Source organism: Oncorhynchus mykiss, chromosome 28, assembly GCF_057628025.1.
Source record: "Oncorhynchus mykiss isolate SJ-2025 chromosome 28, ASM5762802v1, whole genome shotgun sequence".
In the NCBI taxonomy this organism is placed as follows: Eukaryota; Metazoa; Chordata; class Actinopteri; order Salmoniformes; family Salmonidae; genus Oncorhynchus; species Oncorhynchus mykiss.
This window is the reverse complement of record NC_143049.1, coordinates 18,266,660-18,291,697: the sequence shown is the minus strand read 5'-3', so window position 1 is coordinate 18,291,697 and position 25,038 is coordinate 18,266,660. Positions and strand designations below refer to the sequence as shown.

At 40.4% G+C, this 25,038-nt stretch overlaps 1 protein-coding gene across 2 annotated transcripts in view; it reads right to left on the bottom strand.

Annotated features, from left to right (window-relative positions):
- Positions 1-22,055, bottom strand: part of LOC110508652 (apoptosis regulator Bcl-2) — a 58,199-nt gene extending 36,144 nt beyond the window's left edge. The window contains exon 1 of one of the 2 annotated variants that reach the window (XM_036966199.2): positions 20,875-22,055. In XM_036966199.2, coding sequence (XP_036822094.1) covers positions 20,875-21,420 — 546 coding nt within the window. In that variant the 5' untranslated portion in view covers positions 21,421-22,055. The remainder of the gene's footprint in view (positions 1-20,874) is intronic. The other variant, XM_090225560.1, reaches the window with a different exon arrangement.
- Between the last annotated feature and the right edge of the window lie 2,983 nt (positions 22,056-25,038).

Genomic DNA, 25,038 nt, shown 5'->3' with positions numbered 1-25,038 from the left:
GAATTTACGTCTGTGCTCAGTGAGAAGTGTGTTCCAATTCTCTGTTTGGCATCAGTTAACCATATCCTGCCACCATTTACCCTGAACCTATATGCTGTCCCTTTCTGGCTGTGCCAAGCATTTACCCTGGTATTAAGCCATCCATCTCTCACTGGCCATGCCACCCATTGCCCTGGCATGGCACTAGCTGTCTCTTTCTGGTCCCGCAGCTTGTGTGTCTGGATGCTGGCAGCCCTCTGCCAAGCCCTCCCTAGGCCAGAGGACCCCAGTGCCTGTGTGATGTTGTGGAGGATGGAGCTCCTGTTTAGCCTGTGGTCCTGTAATCCTGTAATTAAGCCACTATGAACGTCAGGATGGATGGATAGATAGAGGGATGATAGAGCCAAATGAGTAGCCGACTGATGCCGTGTGTTTTCTCTAGTAAGAATATAAATCAACTGATGTGTCGTGTTTTCTCTAGTAAGAATATAAATCAACTGATGTGTCGTGTGTTTTCTCTAGTAAGAATATAAATCAACTGATGTGTCGTGTTTTCTCTAGTAAGAATATAAATCAACTGATGTGTCGTGTGTTTTCTCTAGTAAGAATATAAATCAACTGATGTGTCGTGTTTTCTCTAGTAAGAATATAAATCAACTGATGTGTCGTGTGTTTTCTCTAGTAAGAATATAAATCAACTGATGTGTCGTGTTTTCTCTAGTAAGAATATAAATCAACTGATATGTCGTGTGTTTTCTCTAGTAAGAATATAAATCAACTGATGTGTCGTGTGTTTTCTCTAGTAAGAATATAAATCAACTGATGTGTCGTGAGTCTCTTGAGTGTTCTGTACTTGTGACCTAACGCAAGGCCCTCTGGAAAGTCAACAACATTTAAAAGAGAAAGGATATTGGTTGTTTTTTTTTCATTACATTGGTTGTTTTTCCTTTGAAACACTGCTGCTCACCACTAAGTGTCATAAAATAGCTGAGAATATAAATGAAACCCTTTTATGGGTCTTATTACTGACTTAATGAACTTGTGTTGGTAATATTCATGGCCGTAAACCCTGTCTAGACGTGTCTATGGGCTGTTCGTATTCTTCTTGTTTGGTCCTAACAAGCAAACAGGAGCACTTCAAAACTGGATCAAGACATAACAGGGCTGTATGAAGTTTCTCTGTGTCTTAAGCCGCATGCTGAACAGACCAGCGTAACATAGAGGGGACAGCTAGTGCTGCCATCATCATAATACTGCAGTGGCAGAGTCTATCCCCTCCACTCCTCCACCCTCCTCTTGACAATGGCAAGATTCTTAGATTAAATATGCACTATGCAGAAATCGCTCTGCCATTTCCTGGTTGCTAAAATTCAAATAGTTTGACGATTTTCAGTTTAAGTGGCAAAGCAAGCAAGTATAGTGTAGAAACTCATTGCACAATTTAAACCACTGTCAAATATATTTTCTATAAGCAAAAACATTGTATTTTCAGTTGTTTGAAGCTGGTGTACAAAACCCGAAATTAAAAGACGCAAAAACAAAACTTAAGAATGGAAAGCATAGAAATAGTGTGCATACAACAGATCTACAGCTTCTAAGACTTGCTTTTAATTAGAATGATGACATATCTATAACTCACATTTCTATGTGGATTTGGTTGGGTTGCCCAAAAAGTTACATATGGCAAATGTAACATAATGTAGACCCTTAAGAATAGCATAGTGGAGAGATTCACATCAGTTTCTCTAAATGCAGTAGACATCTTCTAAGAGCCTGAGGGTACCAACAAAAGGAATGTTCTCTTATTCAATCTGATAGGATCTACTTGTACTGTGGGTGAGCAAAGACATGCACGAGAAGTTTACGTGAGTGGAGTTTACCTGATCTCTGTGCTATAACTTGGCGTACTGTACCTGTACCGTACGTAGGAATGTTGCCCCAGCGAGCTTTCATCTCTTTGACATCACACGCGCATCACTTTCCCCATACTTCAAAACCAATCAGCTGCCATCAAAGGTTACTGCCAGAGGGGGGAGGGGGGCAAGCCCGCCAGAAATCACAAGCTGCTTCTGTCATCATGCCAAAGCTGTCAGCTTAAAAGTGCTAAAATGCTCATCTACCCGTCCCAAGGTCTTTCTCATACAAGCATTGACATTCTTTCCTCTGTATTTTTTTCAGTCCGAAGGAGAAAAAGGGATCGTACTAGCCTCCATTTAAACATTCCTGTGTAACACAACTTGAAGGTGAATGTTTTGCAAGGTTAGATGCATCCTTCTTAATGAGACCAAGGTTAGATGCATCCTCCTCAATGACACCAAGGTTAGATGCATCCTCCTTAATGACACCAAGGTTAGATGCATCCTCCTTAATGACACCAAGGTTAGATGCATCCTCCTTAATGACACCAAGGTTAGATGCATCCTCCTTAATGACACCAAGGTTAGATGCATCCTCCTTAGTGACACCAAGGTTAGATGCATCCTCCTCAATGACACCAACACTAATCTCTCAAGTTGTCAAATCAATCAAGTAAGCAGTCAATCAGTCAATCACCTAAAAAGTCACAGTGATTGACCTAGTTTTGGCCATCAACGATAATCTATTTTCTGGAGGAAAGTTTCCTCTATTACAAGAAATCACATGGAGAAAGAGGAGAAAGAGGAGAAAAGGATTTCTTCAGATGTCCATGTACTGCACGACACTACGGTGCTTATTTACCAATCACCCCAATGTCTTTTGGAGGCATACTCTGTTCAGTATTTCAAGGAAATGTCAATAATGCCATGCTGTTTGGTAATGGCCAGTGTTGCGCAGTGGATCGTGGGATTTCCCCAGCAGTGGAGGCTGGACTGGGCTGTCGTGGCTGGAGCTGTATCGCCATGGGGCCATCTGCCCCCCCCCCCCCCATGGCTCACATGTCACTCTGTGACAAGACAATATTATTGATTCACACCAATACATCCGCTTCTGTGTGTGTGTGTGTGTGTGTTTTATGCGTGTGTGTGTTTTATGTGTGTGTGAATGGCTACTATTTGGTCAGTGAACCTCAACAACGGTTTGGCTTACTCTTCATTGTGTCCCTGAGAGATCATGGAACGGCTATGATAAGGCACATATTATTGATTGTACATTGTACAGCGGTAGCCAATAGCCATGGTTGCCCTAGAAATAATGAAAAATATGACATTTTCCCTGCCAGCCTTTTTGGAACAGGTCCCAAAATATCTTGCGTAGCCAGCTACTGGGCAGAACCATTCAACCTTCCCCACGTTGATATATAATGGGACATTGGAGTTTGCCCAGTGGCAAAGTCAACTTGCGTCTCAATAGACCCCCTCATTATCTAGTTCCAAGCGTAGATAGAAATATGGAACAATCTTTTTTATCTCCAACTTCAAATAGTTCATTAAAGGCACATAGATTATTTTAAGTAGGTAGGGTTTCTGTGTTGTTAGTGGTAGTGGTGCCACGATACCGTGCAGTGTTTAATTCATACAATTAAAGCGCTAAGGGGAGCAGTAATAGAAGTAATAGCAGCACATCTATATTTAGAGGCCTCTCACATGGCCCTGCATTTTTCAAGGATCTCTACTGTCACCTGACACTGCAAGTCAGGTCTTGAGGTAATAAGCGAATGTGTGTGTTTGTGTGTGTGTGCGTGTGTGTGTGTGTGCGTGTGTGTAAGATATCTCCCCATCACTACATCAGCAGCCCTGGGGCTCTATTTGATGGACATCCATTTAGTGTCAAGAGTTTATGGTGCCCATATATTATTCATCTATGGTAGTGCCTAAGAGCAGAACAGCACAGCATAATGGAACAATAGGTCAATAGACACAAGCACACATAAACAACCAGGTTAAATACATAGTGCTCTTGACACACACACACACATGGAAACAGACACACAATCTACTGCTCTGGTGGTCTGTGTATGAACTATTCATGGCCTGGCCTGAAGCGATTGTCCACGAATGAACAAACCGTCCAGCGCCGTCCACACCCTTGGCTGTTCTGGTCACTCAGGAAAGCTACACCCAGGACCTCTCTCATTATTTATGTAGTCAGTTCCTGAGCTGCAGACATTCCAATGGCTCTCCTGAGAAGAGGCAGAAATAAGCACAGGACAGGAGGGGTGTGGAGGGCCTGGGGGAGAAGAGAGGAGGCAAAGGACCAAAGGTCATATCCTCTCACACTGAGAGTGCACTGTAAAAAAAGGCTACTTAACCAATTGCTTAATCAGCATTATTCTGTGAATTGAGTAGACTTCAAAAGGACAAACATTTGACTTAATGTGTTAAAGTTTGTGAGATGCAGAGTGGGGGAAGGGATGATCTCTGCATGTGTGGTTCCCACCGTGAAGCATGGAGGAGGAGGTGTGATGGTGTGGGGGTGCTTTGCTGGTAACACAGTCAGTGATTTGAAATTCAATTTAGAATTCAATTTAGATTTAGAATTCAAGGCACACTTAACCAGCATGGTTACCACATCAGCGATACGCAGCGATACGCTATCCCATCTAGTTTGCGCAAGTGGGACTATCATTTGTTTTCAACAGGACAATGACCCAAACACACCTCCAGGCTGTGTAAGGGCTATTTGACCAAGGAGAGTGATGGAGTGCTGCACCAGATGACCTGGCCTCCACAATCATCCAACCTCAACCCAATTGAGATGGTGTAAAGGGTGCGTGCAGGTGGCAGAGAACCAACTTGGTATAAACGGAGTTGTTTAATAAGTGCTCACAAAACTCAGAAAATCAAAATATACAAAATAATAAAAGTGGGTACAAAACCCGTCACACACCAGAACATAACTTGCACATAACATACAATCAAACAATCACCGACAAGGACATGAGGGGAAACAGAGGGTTAAATACACAACATGCAATTGATGGGATTGGAACGAGATGTGAAGGAAGACCAGACAAAACCAATGGAAAATGAAAAATGGATCAGCGATGGCTAGAAAGTCGGTGACGTCAACCGCCGAACACCGCCCGAAAAGGGGAAGGACCGACTTCGGCGGACGTCGTGACAGATGGTTTGGAAAAGCAGCCAACAAGTGCTCAACATATGTGGGAACTCCTTCAAAACTGTTGGAAAAGCATTCCTCATGAAGCTGGTTGAGAGAATGCCAAGACTGTGCAAACCTGTCATCAAGGCAAAAGGGTGGCTACTTTGAAGAATCTCATTTTGATACTACATGATTCCATATGTGTTATTTCATATTTCTGATGTCTTCACTATTATTCTATTATAGAAAATAGTGAAAATAAAGAAAAAGTAGGTGTGTCCAAACTTTTGACTGGTACTGTATATATATATTCCAGTAGACGGAAACAGCCCGGTGTACTTGAGATTATTCTGGGCAGTCATTCATTTTGATTCTGGGCTGAGTCCGACACCCGATTCCGGGCCGATTCCTCATTGCTAGCTGGGTTAAGTCTGATTTGGATATAGTTGGCTGTTTTTGCTGCATAACATGTAGAAGTTGTCTCTTTTCAGTGTTAGAAGAAGTGACTGCTAAATGCTAAGTCCCGATCGTATAATATGCTTGGCATAGCAGTATACAGAAATCGTTGACGGTATTCAAATGTGTTTTTTACCTGTAATGTAATTGATTGGTAATGATGTCATGAACATGTGTTGGGGTTAACATCCATGAAACCATTATACTCCAATTTTACCTCAACATTGAGTGAAATACATACACAGTTGAAGTCGGAAGTTTACATACACCTTAGCCAAATACATTTAAACTCCGTTTTTCACAATTCCTGACATTTAATCCCAGTAAAAATCCCCTGTTTTACGTCAGTTAGGATCACCACTTTCCTTTAAGAATGTGAAATGTCAGAATAATAGCAGAGAGAATAATTTATTTCAGATTTTATTTCTTTCATCACATTCCCAGTGGGTCAGAAGTTTACATATACTCAATTAGTATTTGGTAGAATTGCCTTAAATTGTTTAACAAGGTCAAATGTTTCGGGTAACCTTCCACAAGCTTCCCACAATAAGTTGGGTGAATTTTGGCCCATTCCTCCAGACAGAGCTGGTGTAACTGAGTCAGGTTTGTAGGCCTCCTTGCTCGCACAAGCTTTTTCAGTTCTGCCAGCAAATTAGCTTATCAGAAGTTTCTAAAGCCATGACATCATTTTCTGGAATTTTCCAAGTAGTTTAAAGGCACAGTCAACTTAGTGTATGTAAATTTCTGACTCACTGGAATTGTGATACAATGAATTATAAGTGAAATAATCTGTCTGTAAACAATTGTTTAAAATATTACTTGTGTCATGCACAAAGTAGATGTCCTAACCGACTTGCCAAAACTATAGTTTGTTAACAAGAAATTTGTGGAGTGGTTGAAAAATGAGTTTTAATGACTCCAACCTAAGTGTATGTAAACTTCCGAGTTCAACTGTAGAAACAATAGCCTAAATGTAGACGCATTTTGCTGGAGGGCAATGAGTAGACTTGGGATCTTTCCCCCATGGCTCTTTCCCATATGGATTTCCATTGCAATTCCACGGTTTTGGTCGAGTTCGATTGACCTCTTTACCACATCTATTGCGAGTGTACCCGTGACTTTAACAGTGAAATTGGCAGGGTTAGAGGTTCCAAGTTCTATTAATTATATTTCTATGTGTGCTGCTGCTGCATTGTTGGGGGTGTTTTTTGCCTAGGCAACCGAAGACTCGTTTGTTTCAGCAAGGAGCAACAAAGTTTAATCACTTTGTTAAGAGTCCATGTTATGGCCGATACAGACTCGACCGCACGAATGCCCGGCCATCCCATCTACAGTCAGCTGTTCGTTCCACACAACAACATTCTGTTTTTTTAACGGTAATGACCGTTGGTTTTTTTTCATGACGGTCTTCATCCATAACCGTCAGTTACATGGATATACTGTAATTGTGCCAGCCCTAACTAAACCAATTATTTAATCAGCATTATTATGTGACTTGAGTAGACTTCAAAAGGACGAGAACTTGAACTGATGTGTTAAAGTGTGTTTGCTCAACACACTCTGCTTGAGTCAGCCAAATTTGACCAAGCTTGTTGAGTAAAATTACAAATTAATGTTTGCTCAAAACAACTGAAAACCATGCCCATCATTATCATATTTCCCAGCATGCTTTCTTGCAGGTAGATTTTTCAGAATTGTTTGTTTCAATACCTGTTTTTGCATGTCATTTGATTGGTTGATTAACCTTATGCTACACAAACATAAATAACATACATTTTTCTTTACTAATCCAATCTGTTAGTAGTTGGACTTATTGCGCTCGTTACTGAAATGGCTGTTTAAAGTTAATATGATTTAAGTAGTTTCATTAAGGAATCTTCCTTACCCCAGCAGTCATTCTGGATGCAGGTTGTGGGTGATTAAAAAGTTCCAATTGATTGCTATCCTCACTCTGCCTAGATTCCAATAGGAATTACACATCACTTTGCAAGGCAACATAACTTGACTTGCAAAGTGATGTGGCCTGTAAACCAGTAGTTTCAGACCACCATGTTAGGGTGTAACTAGGCCCTTAAAGAAAGGCCTGATGATATATGTAATGTATTGCCATAAACAATTTTATTTTAAAGATAATATATTCACTTAGACAGTAAAACCATTGAATACAACAACCATGACTCTGTCGCTAAGAAATACAGTCATGGGTGGTAACTACAGTTCACTTAAAAGGCAAGGCACTCTGGGAAAAATGCAAATAAGGTAGAATTAGGGATGCACGATATATCGGTAAGCATATCGGAATAGGATGATATTAGCTAAACATGCCAGCATCGGGATGTCTAGTTTAACGACAATGTGCAAAGCCGATGTCAAAGCTGACGTGCATACCTATATAACATATAGCGTAGGTAGATGATGTAATGACGCCACGTAAAATGTTGCGCTACACGTGCAACACAGCATTCCTAAACTAGCCCACAATGTCAGCTGTGTGGATCGAGCAGTCAACAAGTCATGCAGTCATTTGAAAGAGTAAGAACATTTCAGCGAGACAACTCAAAGGCAAAATCCATTAACGCCAAGATAATGGAATTTATTGCCTTTGACAATCAACCGTTCTCTGTCATGGATTATGTTGGCTTTCGCCGACTTGTCGAGCACCTCGAGCCCTGGTACACACTACCAAGTAGGCGCTATTTTTCAGATGCTGCCCTACCGGAGTTACACAGTATTGTTGAAACTCACATCCATGAGCTACTTGCTATGGGCATCACTGCTATTAACTTCACAACTGACATTTGGACCAGAGATGTCAGCCCCATGAGCATGCTGAGTCTGACAGCACAGTTAGTCGATGAGGATTCGTACTGATGAAAGCCGTATTGCATGCTCAAGAATGTGCTGGTTCTCATAGCGCTGCAACCATTTCAATGGCATTCGAGAACATGTTTGAAACTTGGAAACATGAACACACACCTACCTCCATTCAAACAACTGACTGGAGAAATAAGCTCATCAACTGCGTCTGCATCAGACATGATACCATCTGTCATGGCATTGAAACACCTGCTGTGAACAAGCGATTCGGTGGCATTCTCTCTGAGCCTCTTTACTGTGTCGCCACCATGCTCGATGCTAGGTACAAGGACCACTACTTTGATGCAGACAAGAAAACTGGGTTTACGTGAAATGTTAGACACAGCCGAGCTGGACAAAATGGAAATGGACAAAGTGTGTGTGTGTGTGTGTGTGTGTGTGTGTGTGTGTGTGTGTGTGTGTGTGTGTGTGTGTGTGTGTGTGTGTGTGTGTGTGCGTTTCAACTATTTAACTATACTAGAATGCTTAAAAGGCTGCTAAAATGTTCAAGATCAGTTATCGGTATCGGATTTTTTGGCAGGGAAAATATCGGATATCGGAATCGGCCAAAAATGTCATATCGGTGCATCCCTAGATAGAATATATTCTCAAATTGAACTGTATACTCAACATAAAATTCTTTGTTGTTTCAGCTATATTCCCAAATGTTGAACAAACTCACAATCCTATTGCAGCTTGGTGCATTACAGTTTTTTACAGTGTGTATTCATGTCAGAGAGACCTGGCTCTATCAGTGCGAAATGTTTTTGAGATTACAGCATCTGACTCTCTCTCTTTCTTTCTTTCTTTCTCTCTGCTGATGAGTGGAAACAGAGTGGCAGATGTTGAGCGACTGATGCCCAATCAAACTCTGCTTTCCGCACTACACTCCGCAGAGGGGTACAACAGAGGGGGTAAATTTGGCTGCTCCGGCATAGCTCATACATGCTTTTTAAATCTCCCTTATACAACCCCAGTCCTATAGTCCATCATCCCAACATTTAACAATAGTTTTGGGGTTGATTTATGTTTAGAAAGCATCTGGATCTGTTGATAGCTGTATCAGGCTTCTGAAACCCCACCGATCATCTCTGGCTAATGGCTGCACGTTCCCATTCCGCCATGACATCAAACTAAAACGTATCAACCTCTGGGGCTTGAATGGGCAAGAATGGACTCTATAAACCCATCTGTCAGGATGAATGGCCGATGGCACCAAATGACACTCGGAAACATGGACATTTTTCGGAAATGAGAGTTGCAGTTGGTTGACTGCGGGTAGTGATGAGAGTTTTTTTATATATATATTTTTCCCAATTTCCCGAGAGCCCTGGTCAAAAGTAGTGCACTATTTATGGAATAGTATTCCATTTGGGATGCACCCAGGTCTCCATTGTCAGCTCGGCGCAGGAGAAACAGGTTCTCCCTTCCATCCTGTGCAGGCATGTCACCCTGATGGAGATTAATGACTTCCCAACTGTCCCTGTTCCCCTCATCCCCGAACAGAGGGGGAAAGGGAGAGGAAGAGATGAAGGGGAGCAGACAGACCATATGCCCACAGCAGCACAGTATCCTAGCAACACCTCCCCGCTCAACCCCCTTATCCTGATTTTGGTAGTACTCTCTCCAGGACTGACCCAGTCAAATTTGTTCTACATTATTACAACAAACACCTGCCCTTAGACAAGACCACCTGGTTCACAGTACTCCTTGAACGACCCCGTCCGTGGTGTTTGGACTGGCCCGGGTGAATTCTTCCTGTCCCCCACCCTCCAATCACCTGCCTCTAACTCCCTCATGATGGGTCTTCCAGGTGCTCTCATCCATCCTCTACCCCTCCTCCTACTGTATGAAAACCCAAAACAAAGGTAGTAATTAGAAGTGATATCATCTTCTGCACATCTATCACCCAAGTGTTTAATTTGCCATACTGTAATAATTTCGCCACTATGGCCTATTTATTGCCTCACCCTCCCTTATCCTACCTCATTTGCACACACTGTATATAGACTTTCTCTATTGTATTATTGACTGTATGTTTGTTTGTTCCATGTGTAACTCTGTGTTGTTGTTTGTGTCGCACTGCTTTGCTTTATCTTGGCCAGGTCGCAGTTGTAAATGAGAACTTGTTCTCAACTAGCCTACCTGGTTAAATAAAGGTGAAATAAAAAATAAAATAAAAAGAAGTGAGAGTGGAGTTCGGCGTCTTTAAATAAACTCGGAACCTTTTGTGAACCAGACTTTAAAAAATACCAAAAAAACATTGACCAATGTTAAGCTTAACCCATTATTGTTGCAATTGTGTTAACTGTAGTCCTGGACAAGCTGTGTGACCTGTGTTGTATTTTAGCCGAGTACATTTTGGCCAGACTCCCCTCCTCCCCCTCAGCTAGACTACTCCCTGCGGTTAAGTGTGTCAATTCAGAAGGAAGTTGGCAGTCGTCTGCCATCCAGGGCGCCACTATCCAATCGCTCATTATTTACCGAAAGTCCCACAAATAAACACAGGTGTACCTCATCCACACGTGGGTGGACACAGGGCCTAAACATTATGTCTACTGTATGTGGCACTGTCTGTCTGGCTCAGAGACCTTATTATCCAATCAAAATAAAGGCCCTTTTAACCAGCTGCAATTACTCTCGCCACAAAAGACAGGAAATAGTACATTTATCCAGGTGAAAGAAGGAGGACAAAAAAGGCACAAAGACAACACAACACAAACTTAAGAGCAGGGACCAAGGTGAATCTGAAGGAGTTGGGGTATGTGGGAGAGTAATGATCACGACCGAATGTGAGCCATCCCAACCCAGATGGATTACAAACAATTGAGACCTTGTTATAGTTTTTGTTTTGGGGAAGGTATATATTCGGCACATACACCGGTGATTCCAGACTCAACAACGGCCAGTGACCCATACCTATTTAGAGCTTTGAGACTGTCTCCAAAATAACAGGAAGCATGCGAGTGGCTGATGGACATGTTTTCCACACCACTCTCATGTGTCTAAATGTCACTAGGTTAATTAACTTCCCACTTCTCTCTGTTTTTAGAGGAGAGGAAAACATCAACATGCAGATTGAATTACCTCAGAGTAAGACACACAATGGCACAATGTTCCCTACTTATGCCTGGTGACACTATACAACCTCTGCTAGTTAATAATCCACATTCATTCCAATACCTTTTAGAACATTCAGTATCTACCTTTGATCTACAGCGGAACACTAACCTGGTTTGGAATATACATTATGGTGATCTTTATAGACACCTTTATTGCTCAGTATATACAGTGCATTCGTAAAGTATTCAGACCCCTTGGCTTTTTCCACATTTTGTTACATTACAGCCTTATTGTAAAATTGATTAAATATATGTTTCCCCTCTTCTATCTACACACAGTACCCCATAATGACAAAGCAAAAACAGGTTTTTAGGAAATTTTGCAAATGTATAAAAAAAAATGGAAACTGAAATAGCCCATTTACATTGTTATTTTGACCCTTTTCTCAGTTGTTGAAGCACCCTTGGCATTGATTACAACCATCACTCCTGTGTTCGAAAGGCATGTTGTGTTAGCTAATCCAAGTTTATAATTTTAAAAAGCTAATTGATCATTAGAAACCCTTTTGCAATTATGTTAGCACAACTGAAAACTGTTGTTCTGATAAAAGAAACCATGTGCCATGGAATCGGTACATCGAAAATCTCTTCCCATTTATTTTGCAACCTGTCTGGTGCAGCTGTCAACATTTTTGTCCTTAAACGAAACTGGTATTAGTTTCTATTTATGCCAATTCCTTTCAGCCAATTTGTATCTTTAATATATGGCAGGCAAACAAGTTCTCTACCTTCTCCCTTTTCCACTTGCCTCCTCCATTTTTGTGCTAATATTTGGATTGAGCAGATATTCCCATATATTTTCAATAGCTGCATGTGACATAACTCCTCCGTTTATTTTCATTGAATATATCATTCATAAATATAATAAACATTTTAAACATTTTTATTCATCAGTATATTTGAGTTGAACCATAACATTTGTTGTACTATTTGTTCCATAATTTCTGCAGGAGAAAACTGAAATTGTAAACAGCTTTGTATGGATTGATTCTTAAAAATACATTTTTTAAAATTATTTAGTCGGAAATGAGAAGCTGTAATGTGTATAAAGGCAAAAAAAAAGCAATTATTGAGCAAAGGATGAGCCTTAATAATCTACTGGAGAACCATTTTGGGTTTAAGTATAACTTATGTATGAGTGAAGCTTTTAGTGAGAGGTTTAAAGCTTTAATATTTCATCAAACTCATATTCATTATATAAATAGGCACGTTTAATTTTGTCTGGCTTAACATTCCAAATCAAATGAAATATTTATGCTCATATGTTTTAAAAACGAGTCGTCTGGAGTAGTAAGTAAGTTAACTGTGATAGAAGCAAATAGTTAATCAATCCGATTTTTCCATAAATAGACAAGTTTTTACCTCTTCATGGTTGCAGAATCTTATCTATTTTTGTTCATTTATAAGTTTGTTTATATTTTTTGAGATGTGAATACCAAGCATGTCTACTTCACCATCCGCCCATTTTATTGGTAAACTACAAGGTAGTGTAAACACTGTATTTTTTAACGATCCAATACATAATATGGTACACTTGTCATAATTAGGTTTTAGTCCAGAGAGGCTAGAAACGTGATCAAGATCTTCAATGAGACTGTGCAGGGATCCAGATTGCGGACTTAGGAAAAAAATTGAGTCATCAGCATACATTGACACATTTGTTTTTATCCCCTGGACTTCTAACCCCTTGATGTTCTTTTTCGGTAGCCTAGTGGTTAGAGCGTTGGACTCAACCGGAAGGTTGCACGTTCAAACCCCCGAGCTGACAAGGTACAAATCTATCGTTCTGCCCCTGAACAGGCAGTTAACCGTCATTGAAAATAATGCCTCCCGGGTGGCGCAGTGGTTAAGGGCGCTGTACTGCAGCGCCAGCTGTGCCATCAGAGTCCCTGGGTTCGCGCCCAGGCTCTGTCGTAACCGGCCGTGACCGGGAGGTCCGTGGGGCACAATTGGCCTAGCGTCGTCCGGGTTAGGGAGGGATTGGTCAGTAGTCTCATCGCACACCAGCGACTCCTGTGGCGGGCCGGGCGCAGTGCGCGCTAGCCAAGGTTAGTAACTACAACAATTAGATACCACGAAATTGGGGAGAAAAAGGGGTAAAAAATTCAACAACAAAATATATATATATATATATATATATATATATATAATTTGTTCTTAACTGACTTGCCTAGTTAAAGGTAAAAAATAAAATAAAAAATAGCTAGCATTTCAATAATAATTAATAAATAAATAATAAACAAATAAATAATTATGTAGACAACGGACAGCCTTGTTTTACTCCTCTTAAAAGCTCAATACTTTCTGAGAAGTAACCATTATTTACTATTTTACATCTGGGGTTGCTGTACATAACTTTAACCCATTGTATAAGAGATTCACCGAAATTAAAGTAAACCAGGCATTATATATAAATTCTAGTCGTACTTTATCAAATGCATTTTCAAAATCTGCTATGAAGACGAGGGGTGGTATCTTTGATGTTTCATAATGGTCAATTGTTTCAAGTAATTGTTGTATATTATCTCCAATATATCGTCCGTGTAAAAAACCTGTCTGATCTGGATGAACAATATCTGGTAAAAACTTGTTTTATTCTACGTGCTATGCATTTCACCAGAATTTTCGCAAGTGTAAGAGGCCCCCCGTTTTTTAAATGGACTGGATCTTTATACTTACCACCTGGGTCCTGCTTTAGTAGTAATAAAATCAGAATTTCATGTTGAGTACCTGAAAGTCTACCATTTTTGTAGGAGTAAATAAAACATGCTAATAATGGATATTTGAGTACATCAAAAAAGGTCTGATTATTCCTCTACTGGTATACCATCAAGCCCTGGTGTTTTTCCAGACTGAAAAAAATGTTATTGCCTCAAAAAGTTAATTTTATATTATTATTATTAGGAAATAAATCCTTACAGTTAACATCATTCAGTGGAAATGGAGGAGAATGAAAAGAAAACATGCTTAAACTATTTTGGTTCCTCTTTCAAAATGTAATCTGGTGAATCATGGATGACTCCATCATTTGTATCGAGTTTCTGTAAATTCTTTTTGATAGCAATTCTATGTTGAAGATTCAATAATCTATTTTTAAATTTTTCACAATTTTCCATCCAATTTGTTTTAATGATGAGTATTGTATTGAATGGCCTCTAAAAGTACATTTAAAAGTAAGGGGATCTGCTGTACCTATGTTGTGCAAAAAAAGTATATTATTTAATCAATAAGATTCGATCTGCCAAGCCATTACAATTATACCTGGCTATACTTATTTCCCCACTTACCATAACGATACCAAAGTTTCAAGTATACTTACCACAACCAATGTTTGTAAACTTCCCATTAAAAAGGACCATGATGATTAAGTGTCCATATAGATGTCCCATAATATTTGCACTGTTAAGCATACTGTAGCTGCAACTCCAATTGTCCTCATATTCCACCCACTAAAACCTACCCCCATATCTGGGTCTGTTGTCACTAAGACCTTCTCCCTGACTCATGGCGCACATTTGCATCCTAAGGTAAACCCTTGGCTGCCAATTGGTGTTAGGCCAGAGGGAAATAACATAAATATCAATGAGGGTGCTTTTTAAGAGAACTAACCAAATAACATGGATAACAGTCAGAAAACAAGAAATAGTAACAATAATACATCATAATAATAGAAATAACAACAGCACAATCTTATAAATGCATGCTCACATTTAGAGAGTCCTAGCAAGACTATAAGCATGTCAGCCCAGCCTGCTCAGTTCATTCGATTCAATTGTCCTAAATGTTTTGAAAAAAATGAAGAGAAAACTACCTATATACATTGCAAGACCAGTTCTTAATGTCCATCACATCCTCATTATATCCTGTTTAATTCTTAGAAAAAAAAGGAAGAAGGAAAAAAGGAACATTGATTCTAATGCCAGCTAATGGCTGCAAGTAAAACATTGTCTTATGCATCACACTGCACATAAAGGAATACCCAAGTTTAACTTACAATTGACTCTGAAACACCCATGGCACGATAGCCAAGAATACATGCAGTACTGACAATCCAGAGCAAGTAAACCAACCCTCTCTCCACCCATACACATTATTTTTTATTCCAGGGTCGTTGCTCTCACACATTGGCTGTTGTTTGCAGGCCAAAATCATTAGGATCAAGAATATAAAAGGTAGCGTAGATATCTTATATACCGAAATATATAATATACCTCTCACTTAGAGAAGTACTACCAGTGGTGGAAAACGTACTCAATTGTCATACATGAGTAAAAGTAAAGATACCTTAATAGAAAATGACTCAAGTAAAAGTGAAAGTCACCCAGTAAAACACTACTTGAGTAAAAGTCTAAAAGTATTTGTTGAAGTCAGAAGTTTACATACACTTAGGTTGGAGTCAATAAAACTCTTTTTTCAACCACTCCACAAATTTCTTGTTAACAAACTATAGTTTTAGCAAGTCGGTTAGGACATCTATTTTGTGCAAGACACAAGTAATTTTTCCAACAATTGTTTACAGACAGATTATTTGACATATAATTCACTGTATCACAATTCCAGTGGGTCAGACGTTTACATACACTAAGTTGACTGTGCCTTTAAACAGCTTGGAAAATTCCAGAAAATGATGTCATGGCTTTAGAAACTTCTGATAGGCTAATTGACATAATTTGAGTCAATTGGAAGTGTAACTGTGGATGTATTTCAAGGCCTACCTTCAAACTCAGGGCCTCTTTGCTTGACATCATGGGAAAATCAAAAGAAATCAGCCAAGACCTCAGAAAAAATATTGTAGACCTCCACAAGTCTGGGTCATCTTTGGGAGCAATTTCCAAACACCTGAAGGTACCATGTTCATCTTACAAACAATAGCACGCAAGTATAAACACCATGGGACCACACAGCTGTCATACCGCTCAGGAAGGAGATGCGTTCTGTCTCCTAGAGATTAATGTAATTTGGTGGGAAAAGGGCAAATAAATCCCAGAACAACAGCAAGGGACCTTGTAAAGATGCTGAAGGAAACCGGTACAAAAGTATCTATATCCACAGTAAAATGGGTCCTATATCGACATAACCTGAATGGCCGCTCAGCAAGGAAGAAGCCACTGCTCCGAAACCACCATAAAAAAGCAAGACTATGATTTGCAACTGCACATGGGGAAAAATATCGTAATTTTTGGAGAAATGTCATCTGGTCTGATGAAATAAAAATAGAACTGTTTGTCAATAATAACCATCATTATGTTTGGAGGAAAAAGGGGGAGGCTTGCAAACCATGAAACACAGGGGTGGCAGCATCATGTTGTGGGGGTGCTTTGCTGCAGGAGGGACTGGTGCACTTCACAAAATAGATGGCATCATGAGGAAAGAAAATTATGTGGATATATTTTAGCAACATCTCAAGACATCAGTCAGGAAGTTAAAACTTGATCGTAAATGGGTCTTCCAAATGGACAATGACCCCAAGCATGTGAGTGGTTAACCTAAGACAGGGAATTTTTACTAGGATTAAATGTCAGTAATTGTGAAAAACTGAGTTTAAATGTATTTGGCTAAGGTGTATGTAAACTTCCAACTTCAACTGTACTTAAGTAAGAAAAGTCTGTGTGTAGCTAGTGCAGAGGAGTCAGGCGCAGGACAGCAGAGATGAGTAAATGAAAGTAACTTTACTCAAAGTCATCAAAATACAAGAGAATTACCAAGCCCACTGTACGGACCACAATACAACAAACAATCACTCACAAACATACATGGGGAAACAGAGGGTTAAATAATGAACAGGTAATTGGGGAATTGAAACCAGGTGTGTAGGACAAAGACAAAACAAATGGAAAATGAAAGGTGGATCGGCGATGGCTAGAAGGCCAGTGACGTCGATCGCCGAACGAACGAGGAGAGGGACTGACTTCGGCGGAAATCATGACATTAAGTATCAAAAGTAAAAAAGTATAAATCATTTCAAATTCCTTTACTAAGATGGCACCATTTTCTTATTTTTTTAAATTTATGGATAGCCAGGGGCACTCCAACATTCAGACATAATTTACAAACGAAGCATGTGTGTTTAGTGAGTCCGCCAGATCAGAGGCCGTAGGGATGACCAGGGATGTTCTGTTGATGAGTGCGTGTATTGGACCATTTTCCTGTTCTGCTAAGCATTGAAATGTAACAAGTCAGGGAAAATGTATAGAGTAAAAAGTACAGTATTTTCTTAACAAATGTAGTGAAGTAAAAGTAAAAGTTGTCAAAATTATAAATAGTAAAACAAGATACCCCCCAAAAACGACTTAAGTAGTACTATAAAGTATTTTTACTTATGTACTTTACACCACTAAGTGCTTCCATAAGCCAGTTATTGTGTTAGTTCTACCATTAACTTTAATCAGTTTATCCCAGTGTTAACCAGCCTGCCACACACTAATAGAGACAACAACCATGTTGACAATACCTAATCCATTTGATGGTGTGTATCGGAACAATAATAATCCTTTACATTTTTTATATTGAGATATATTTTTTAAATGTAAAAGGGTAATAACACCAAATATTTTAGGATCGTATAGGCCTACTGTCCTGTTGGAAGATGAACCTTCGCCCCAGTCTGAGGTCCTGAGCACTCTAGAGCAGGTTTTCATTAAGGATCTCACTGTACTTTGCTCCGTTCATCTTTCTCTAGATCCTGACTAGTCTCCCAGTCCCTTCCACTGAAAAGCATCACCACAGCATGATGTCGCCACCACCATACATCACCGTAGGGTTGGTGCCAGGTTTCCTCCAGACGTGATGCTTGGCATTCAAGCTAAAGAGTTCAATCTTGGATTCATCAGACCTGAGAGTCCTTTAGTTGCCCTTTGGAAAACTCCAAGCGGGCTGTCATGTGCCTTTTACTGAGGTGTGGTTCCGTCTGGCTAATCTACCATAAAGGCCTGATTGGTGGAGTGCTGCAGAGATGGTTGTCCTTCTGGAATCCCTGTCAGAGTGACCAATGGGTTCTGTGTTACCTCTCTGACCAAGGCCCTTCTCCCCAATTGCTCAATTTGGCCGGGCTGCCAGCTCTAGGAAGAGTGTTGGTGTTTCCAAACTTCTTCTATTTAAGAATGATGGAGGCCACTATGTTCTTGGGGACCTTCAATGCTGCAGACATTTTTTGGTACCTTTCCCCTGTGCCTCGACGCAATCCTGTCTCGGAGCTCTACGGACAATTCCTTTGACCACGTGGCTTGGTTTTTGCTCTGACATGCACTGTCAACTGTGGGTCCTTATATAGACAGGTGTGTGCCTTTCCATATCATCTCCAATCAATTGAATTTACCACAGGTGGACTCCAATCAAGTTGTAGAAACATCTCAAGGATGATCAATAGAAACAGGATGCACCTGAGCTCAATTTCGAGTCTCATAGCAAAGGGTTTGAATACTGATGTAAATAAGGTATTTCTCTTTTTGTTTTTTTACATTAGCAAACATTTCTAAAAATCTGTTTTCACTCTGCTATTATGGGGTATTGTGTGTAGATTGATGAGGAAAATGTTTATTTCATCCATTTTTGAATAAGGCATTATCGTAACACAATGTTGAAAAAGTCAAAGGGTCTGAATACATTCCGAACGCACTGTGCCTAAGATGTCTGAGAACACCACATAATATGAGCTGAATTATAAACATCAGGGAATTTTGCCCCTTGAAAAGTAAAACTATTATGATAGTGTCTGTTTGCATTGTCAGTTGGATCTCTGCAACATTCTTAATTTAGCATGAACCGTATTTGTATTTATATTACATTTACAGAATTTATGTGTCATTTTTCTGGCATGACGTGAAGCTCACTCACTTCTCTATAGCCTCTGACGTCACATCAGAGACCACGTTTTTTGGATGTGCAATTTTCGCCACTGATCACAAGGCCCTGGCAAAATGACCCAGAAAATTGTTTACATGTACTTTCCCATAATCCTGAATTATCCATTGGATTAAAAGATTCCCTTCAGTTCCCATGGATATGGCACATGAAACCCCGTCGTCTCAACCTCAGTCTTGAAACATTACTGTTTATGCTGACCTACATACAAAAGTACATAGTTAGACTGGGATGTCGGGTATCAGGCTCCAGAGACCTCTCACACACAGACAGACATGGCAGCCACAGCCCGATCCACCATCCCATGACCAAAGGACTCCAACTGAACCGAAATGCACTGGAGGGTGCACGTTACATGTTAAACATACAACCTGGCTCTAGTCTGTGGCTCTGTACTCCTGGGGGCCCCTCTCTCCTCTCTGTGCTTCCCTTTGATATGTGGCACAACCTGACACCTTCAGGGGCAGAGGAGACTCAAGGGGAATGTTAAACGCTCCATCCTTTAGAGATGAAATGCTCCACATAAATCATTGATTAGCCTTCACCCCTCCCATACCCACCCCCATCTACCACCTTGCTTCCTGGCTAGATAGCTGAAACGGTGCAAACGCATGTTATTTTATCATTAATAGCACTTCTGCCAATTAGGGACACATTTTTGGCGGTTTGGCCTTATAAATGTAGAGCTGTAGAGGACAGCAGTCGTAAAAGGGGTGGCCACATTGTTCATCTTCAGAGGGGAAATAGTAGTAACAAAAGAAAAACAGAACAGAGGATGTTGTGTGGCTGGTAGTGGTGGATGTGCATACTCAGATATTTGGTGGTAAATGCATTGTGTGTGTGTGCGTGTGTGTGTGTGTGTGTGTGTGTGTGTGTGTGTGTGTGTGTTCGTGTGTGACTGTGGATCCAAATCAAGTATCCAAAATGTGTGAGTGCGTGTGTACAGTATAGATTTAGCATGGGGATCTCATAGTTTTTTGGTCATGTAGATCTCTGATAAGTGGTCCTCATCTCTTGTCCTGTCTCGCCCGGGGCTGGTAGCCTACACTATTAACTTGATGTCACCCTTTCCCCTGACGTGTGTCTGTCCTGCTCTGCCCTGCCATGGATGTGGAACTACACAGATATAATGATCCTATCCTACTAGTGCCTCAGAGAGCAGTACAGACTGCTCTATGCTGATAGCCTGTCACAGACATCTATGTGTGAAAGCAGTATAGTGAATAACAGCAGTATAACAGGCATGGGCTATAGGACAAAATAAACAAAATAACATTTAATATGTTTTGTTGTCACATACACCGGTTACGTGCAGTGAAACGTTTGGTTTTACCCCCCACCCAGGAATATATCCCCCACCCTGGAACTACAGGGCATCTGCCACTGATGGCTACAGTCGACGGAGGCGGGTTTGAGCGTAGGGAGGTGTGACAGCGACGGTAATATTTCATTGGCCAGACGTGCTAGACAAACAGCCAGAACATCAAATCGGGAAGACTAGTAAATTATGTCGTTCATATCCAGACGTTCCCTCCGCATCATGCGTAGGCTAATGTAAACTAAAGCAGTAGATTACACATACCCATCCCCCGTTCTCCTGAATCCAGTTGAGCAGTGGTCCATTTAGATACTCTGTCATCCACACCGCGATGTGATCCACCTGCGACGTCATCTCCTTGTTCACGCATTCCACGCATATTGTGCCCCCGAACTCGAAGAAGGCGATAATCCGTCCCCAGTTAACCCCATCCCTGAACAGCTCGTCTATCACCTCTCTAAATCTCCTCTCAGCCGTGGAGGATGTAAGATACAGCTGGTGTGACATCTCTGCGAAGTCGGGCTGGTACAGTCTTTCGAGTTCGTCCCCGGCCTCACGCAAAACTCTGTGAATAGCTGCATGCGGGTCCGGTTGGGAGAGCCATTTGGAAAGACGAGGGACGCTGCCCGGTCCGGCGTTATTGGCCCCGTGGCACCGCCGTGCCAAACCCGGCCGAGGAGAAATCATCGACCCATTATTAGCAGCACCTTCCTCCTCCTCTGCATCCTCGAAATCCCACGCATATCCTCGTTTCAAGAGTTTGTGACAAATGTACTTTTCCACTATAAAGCGGTTGTCGTCGTTTGCCATTATGATTGCCACTGATGACCTCCAAAATCCTCGTTTTTAAGAATAATACATCATAATTGTATATATGCACTGCATCGCACAATACACCAGATCAAACGAAAAGTGTATTTCTGAGAAAATGTTCTGTTCCAAGTTTTTAGGATAGCCGCCTACAATTGAACGGTGCAAAACGAAACACTGGAAAGGGAGCGATATTCGTGGATTGAAAAACGGCCCCTTCACCCAACTAGGCTGAAACCGTGAAAAGTCCAAATATAAACCACGTCAGAATTTCCAAATGTTCCCAATTGTGCTCTCAAAATAAAATATTCGAAGCGTTGGTCAAAAAGTGGCGACAGTTCCCTTCTCTGTAGACTCCAAATCTAGACAGCCAGAAATACGGAAGAGATAAAAAATATTCTCCATATGCACATAATGTACACTACAAATACATGACCGAAAATCTACATATGAAGGTCAACGTCGCATGCATCCAGAATATGATACCGAAAACTATTCCAGCGGCGTTTTACGCATACAGAGAGACGTTTTGAGTGAGGAATGTATGCCACAATTGCTGCCTGTTGTACACTCTTTGCTGCTTTGCTGGTGAGGTATTTCTTGTGTCAGGGGCGTTTCTAGGATTTGAAGACATTAGGGGCTTAGCCCAAAGCCAGTAGGGGGGTCCGGGGGCATCCTACCCTGATAAAAAAATAAGGAATTTCAAGAGCTAAATGCATTAATTTGGTGCACTTTGAGATGGACATTGAGACATTAGAACATTGAGAGATTAGATATTTTTCAGGTAACTTGCACTTTCCCACCTGCCATAGCAGACACTGCCAGTACTTCATTACAGAAACTATGTGGGTCTCTTTACTGGAACACTCTCTACTCTTTACTCTGGAACACATACAGTCACTTCAGAAAGTATTCACACCCCCTGACTTTTTCCAAATTTTCAAGTTTAAAATTGAAGTTTAAAAGCCTGATTAAATTTAGATTTAGTGTCACTGGCCTACACACAATACCCCATAATGTCAATGTGGAATTATGTTTTAATTAATTTTAGACAAATTAATTAAAAATGAAAAGCTGAAATATCTTGAGTCAATAAGTATGGAATGAAATCATCAACAGTGTCCAGATCCATTGGATGTAGTAATCACAATATAGTAGCTATATCAAGTAAAACCAAAGTTCCAAAGGCTGGGCCTTTGGAGATCATACAAGAGGTTTTGTAGTGATTCCTATGTTGTTGATGTAAAGACTATTTGTTGGTCCGTGGTGTGTAATGAGGAGCAAACAGACGTTGCACTTGACAGATGTAATTGCTTATCCTAATTACTAATAAGCATGCACCCATTAAGAAAATGACTGTAAAAACTGTCAAATCCCTGTGGATTGATGAGGAATTGAAATATTGTAAAGGCAAAAGGAATGGCAAATAAGTCTAACTGCACAACCAATTGACAAACGTACTGCAAATTGAGAAATCATGTGACTAAAAAGAAGAAGAAACTACACTATGAAACAAAGGTAAATTACATAAAGAATGATATTGCCAACCGCAAGATTAGCACATTTAGGCATGACATTCCAGCAACAAACGCTGACACTACACATCCAAGTATATCTGACCAAATTATGAAAGACAATAATTATAATTTTGAATTCCATAAAGTGAGTGTGGAAGAAGTAAAAAAAGTTTTGTTGTCTATCAACAATGACAATGCACCGGGTCTGACAACTTGGATGGCAACTTACTGAGGATAATAGCGGACGATGTTGCCGCTCCTATTTGCCATATCTTCAATTTAAGCTTACAAGACAGTGTGTGCCCTCAGGGCTGGAGGGAAGCAAAAGCCTGTTACCAACCCATAGAACTGTTTTTTTTTAACTGTGTTTGATAAGATTGAATGCTATTTTATAGTAAACAAATTGACAACAGACTTTCAACACACATATAGGGAAGGACATTCAACAAGCACAGCACTAACACAAATGTCTGATGATTGGCTGAGACAAATTGATGATGAAATGATTGTAGGGGCTGTTTTGTTACACTTCAGCTTTTGACATTATCGATCATAGTCTGCTGCTGGAAAAAAAATAGTGTTATAGATTTACACCCCCTACTATATTGTGGATAAAGAGTTACCTGTCTATCAGAACACAGAGGGTGTTCTTTATTGAAAGCCTCTCCAACATAATCACGGTACAATCAGGAATTCCCCAGGGCAGCTGTCTTGGCTCATTACTTTTTTCAATCTTCACTAACAAAATGCCACTGGCTTTGAGTAAAGCCAGTGTGTCTATGTATGCGGATGACTCAACACTATACACGTCAGCTACTACAGCGACTGAAATGACTGCAACACTTAACAAAGATGTGCAGTTAGTTTCAGAATGGGTGGCAAGGAATAAGTTAGTCCTAAATATTTCAAAAACTAAAAGCATTGTATTTGGGACAAATCATTCACTAAACCCTAAACCTCAACTAAATCATGTAATAAATCATGTGTAAATTGACCAAATTGTGGTGACTAAACTGCTTGGAGTAACCCTGGATTATGGTCAAAATGTATTGATACAACAGTAGCTAAGATGGTGAGAAGTCTGTCCATAATAAAACGCTGCATGGACTCATGGGTTCATTCATGTGGTCAGGTGCCACAAATAGGGACTTCGGAAAATTGCAATTGGCTCAGAACACTGCAGCACGGCTGGCCCTTGGATGTACACAGCGAGCAAACATTAATAATATGCATGTCAATCTCTCCTGGCTCAAAGTGGACATGTTGAAAGCACCGAGCTGTCTGTCAAACACACAGCTCAGACACCCATACATACCCCACAAGATATGCCACCGGAGGTCTCTTCACAGTCCCCAAGTCAGGAACAGATTATGGGAGGCGCACAGCACTACATGGGCCATGACTAGATGGAACTCTATTCCACATCAGGTAATTTATGCAAGCAGTATAATCAGTTAAAAAAAACAGATGTGTTATAGATATGTGTTAGAGGAGTATGGACCTGAGGGCACCCACTTAGTGTGTTGTGAAATGTGTTATGAATGTATTGTAATGTTTTGAAAATTGTATATCGGCCTTAACATAATAAATACAAAAACAAATACAAAAGTACTGAACCCCTTTGTTATGGCAAGCTTAAATAGGTTCAGGAATACAAATGTGCTAAACAAGTCACATAATAAGTTACATGGACTCACTCTGTGGGCAATAATAATGTTTATCATGTTTTTTGAATAACTACCTCATCTCTGTACCCCACACATACAATTATCTGTAAGGTCCCTCAGTCGAGCAGTGAATTTCAAACACAGATTCAACCACAAAGACCAGGGAGGGTTTCCAATGCCTTGCAAAGAAGGGCACCTATTGGTAGATGAGTAAAAAAAAATAGAAGTAGATTTTGAATATCCCTTTGAGCATGGTGAAGTTATTAATTACACTTTGGATTGTGTATCAATATACCCAGTCACCACAAAGATACATGGTCAACTGATACAACTCAGTTGCCGGAGGGGAAGGAAATCATTCAGAGATTTCACCATGAGTCCATTAGTGACTTTAAAACAGTTACAGAGTTTAATGGCTGTGATAAGAGAAAACT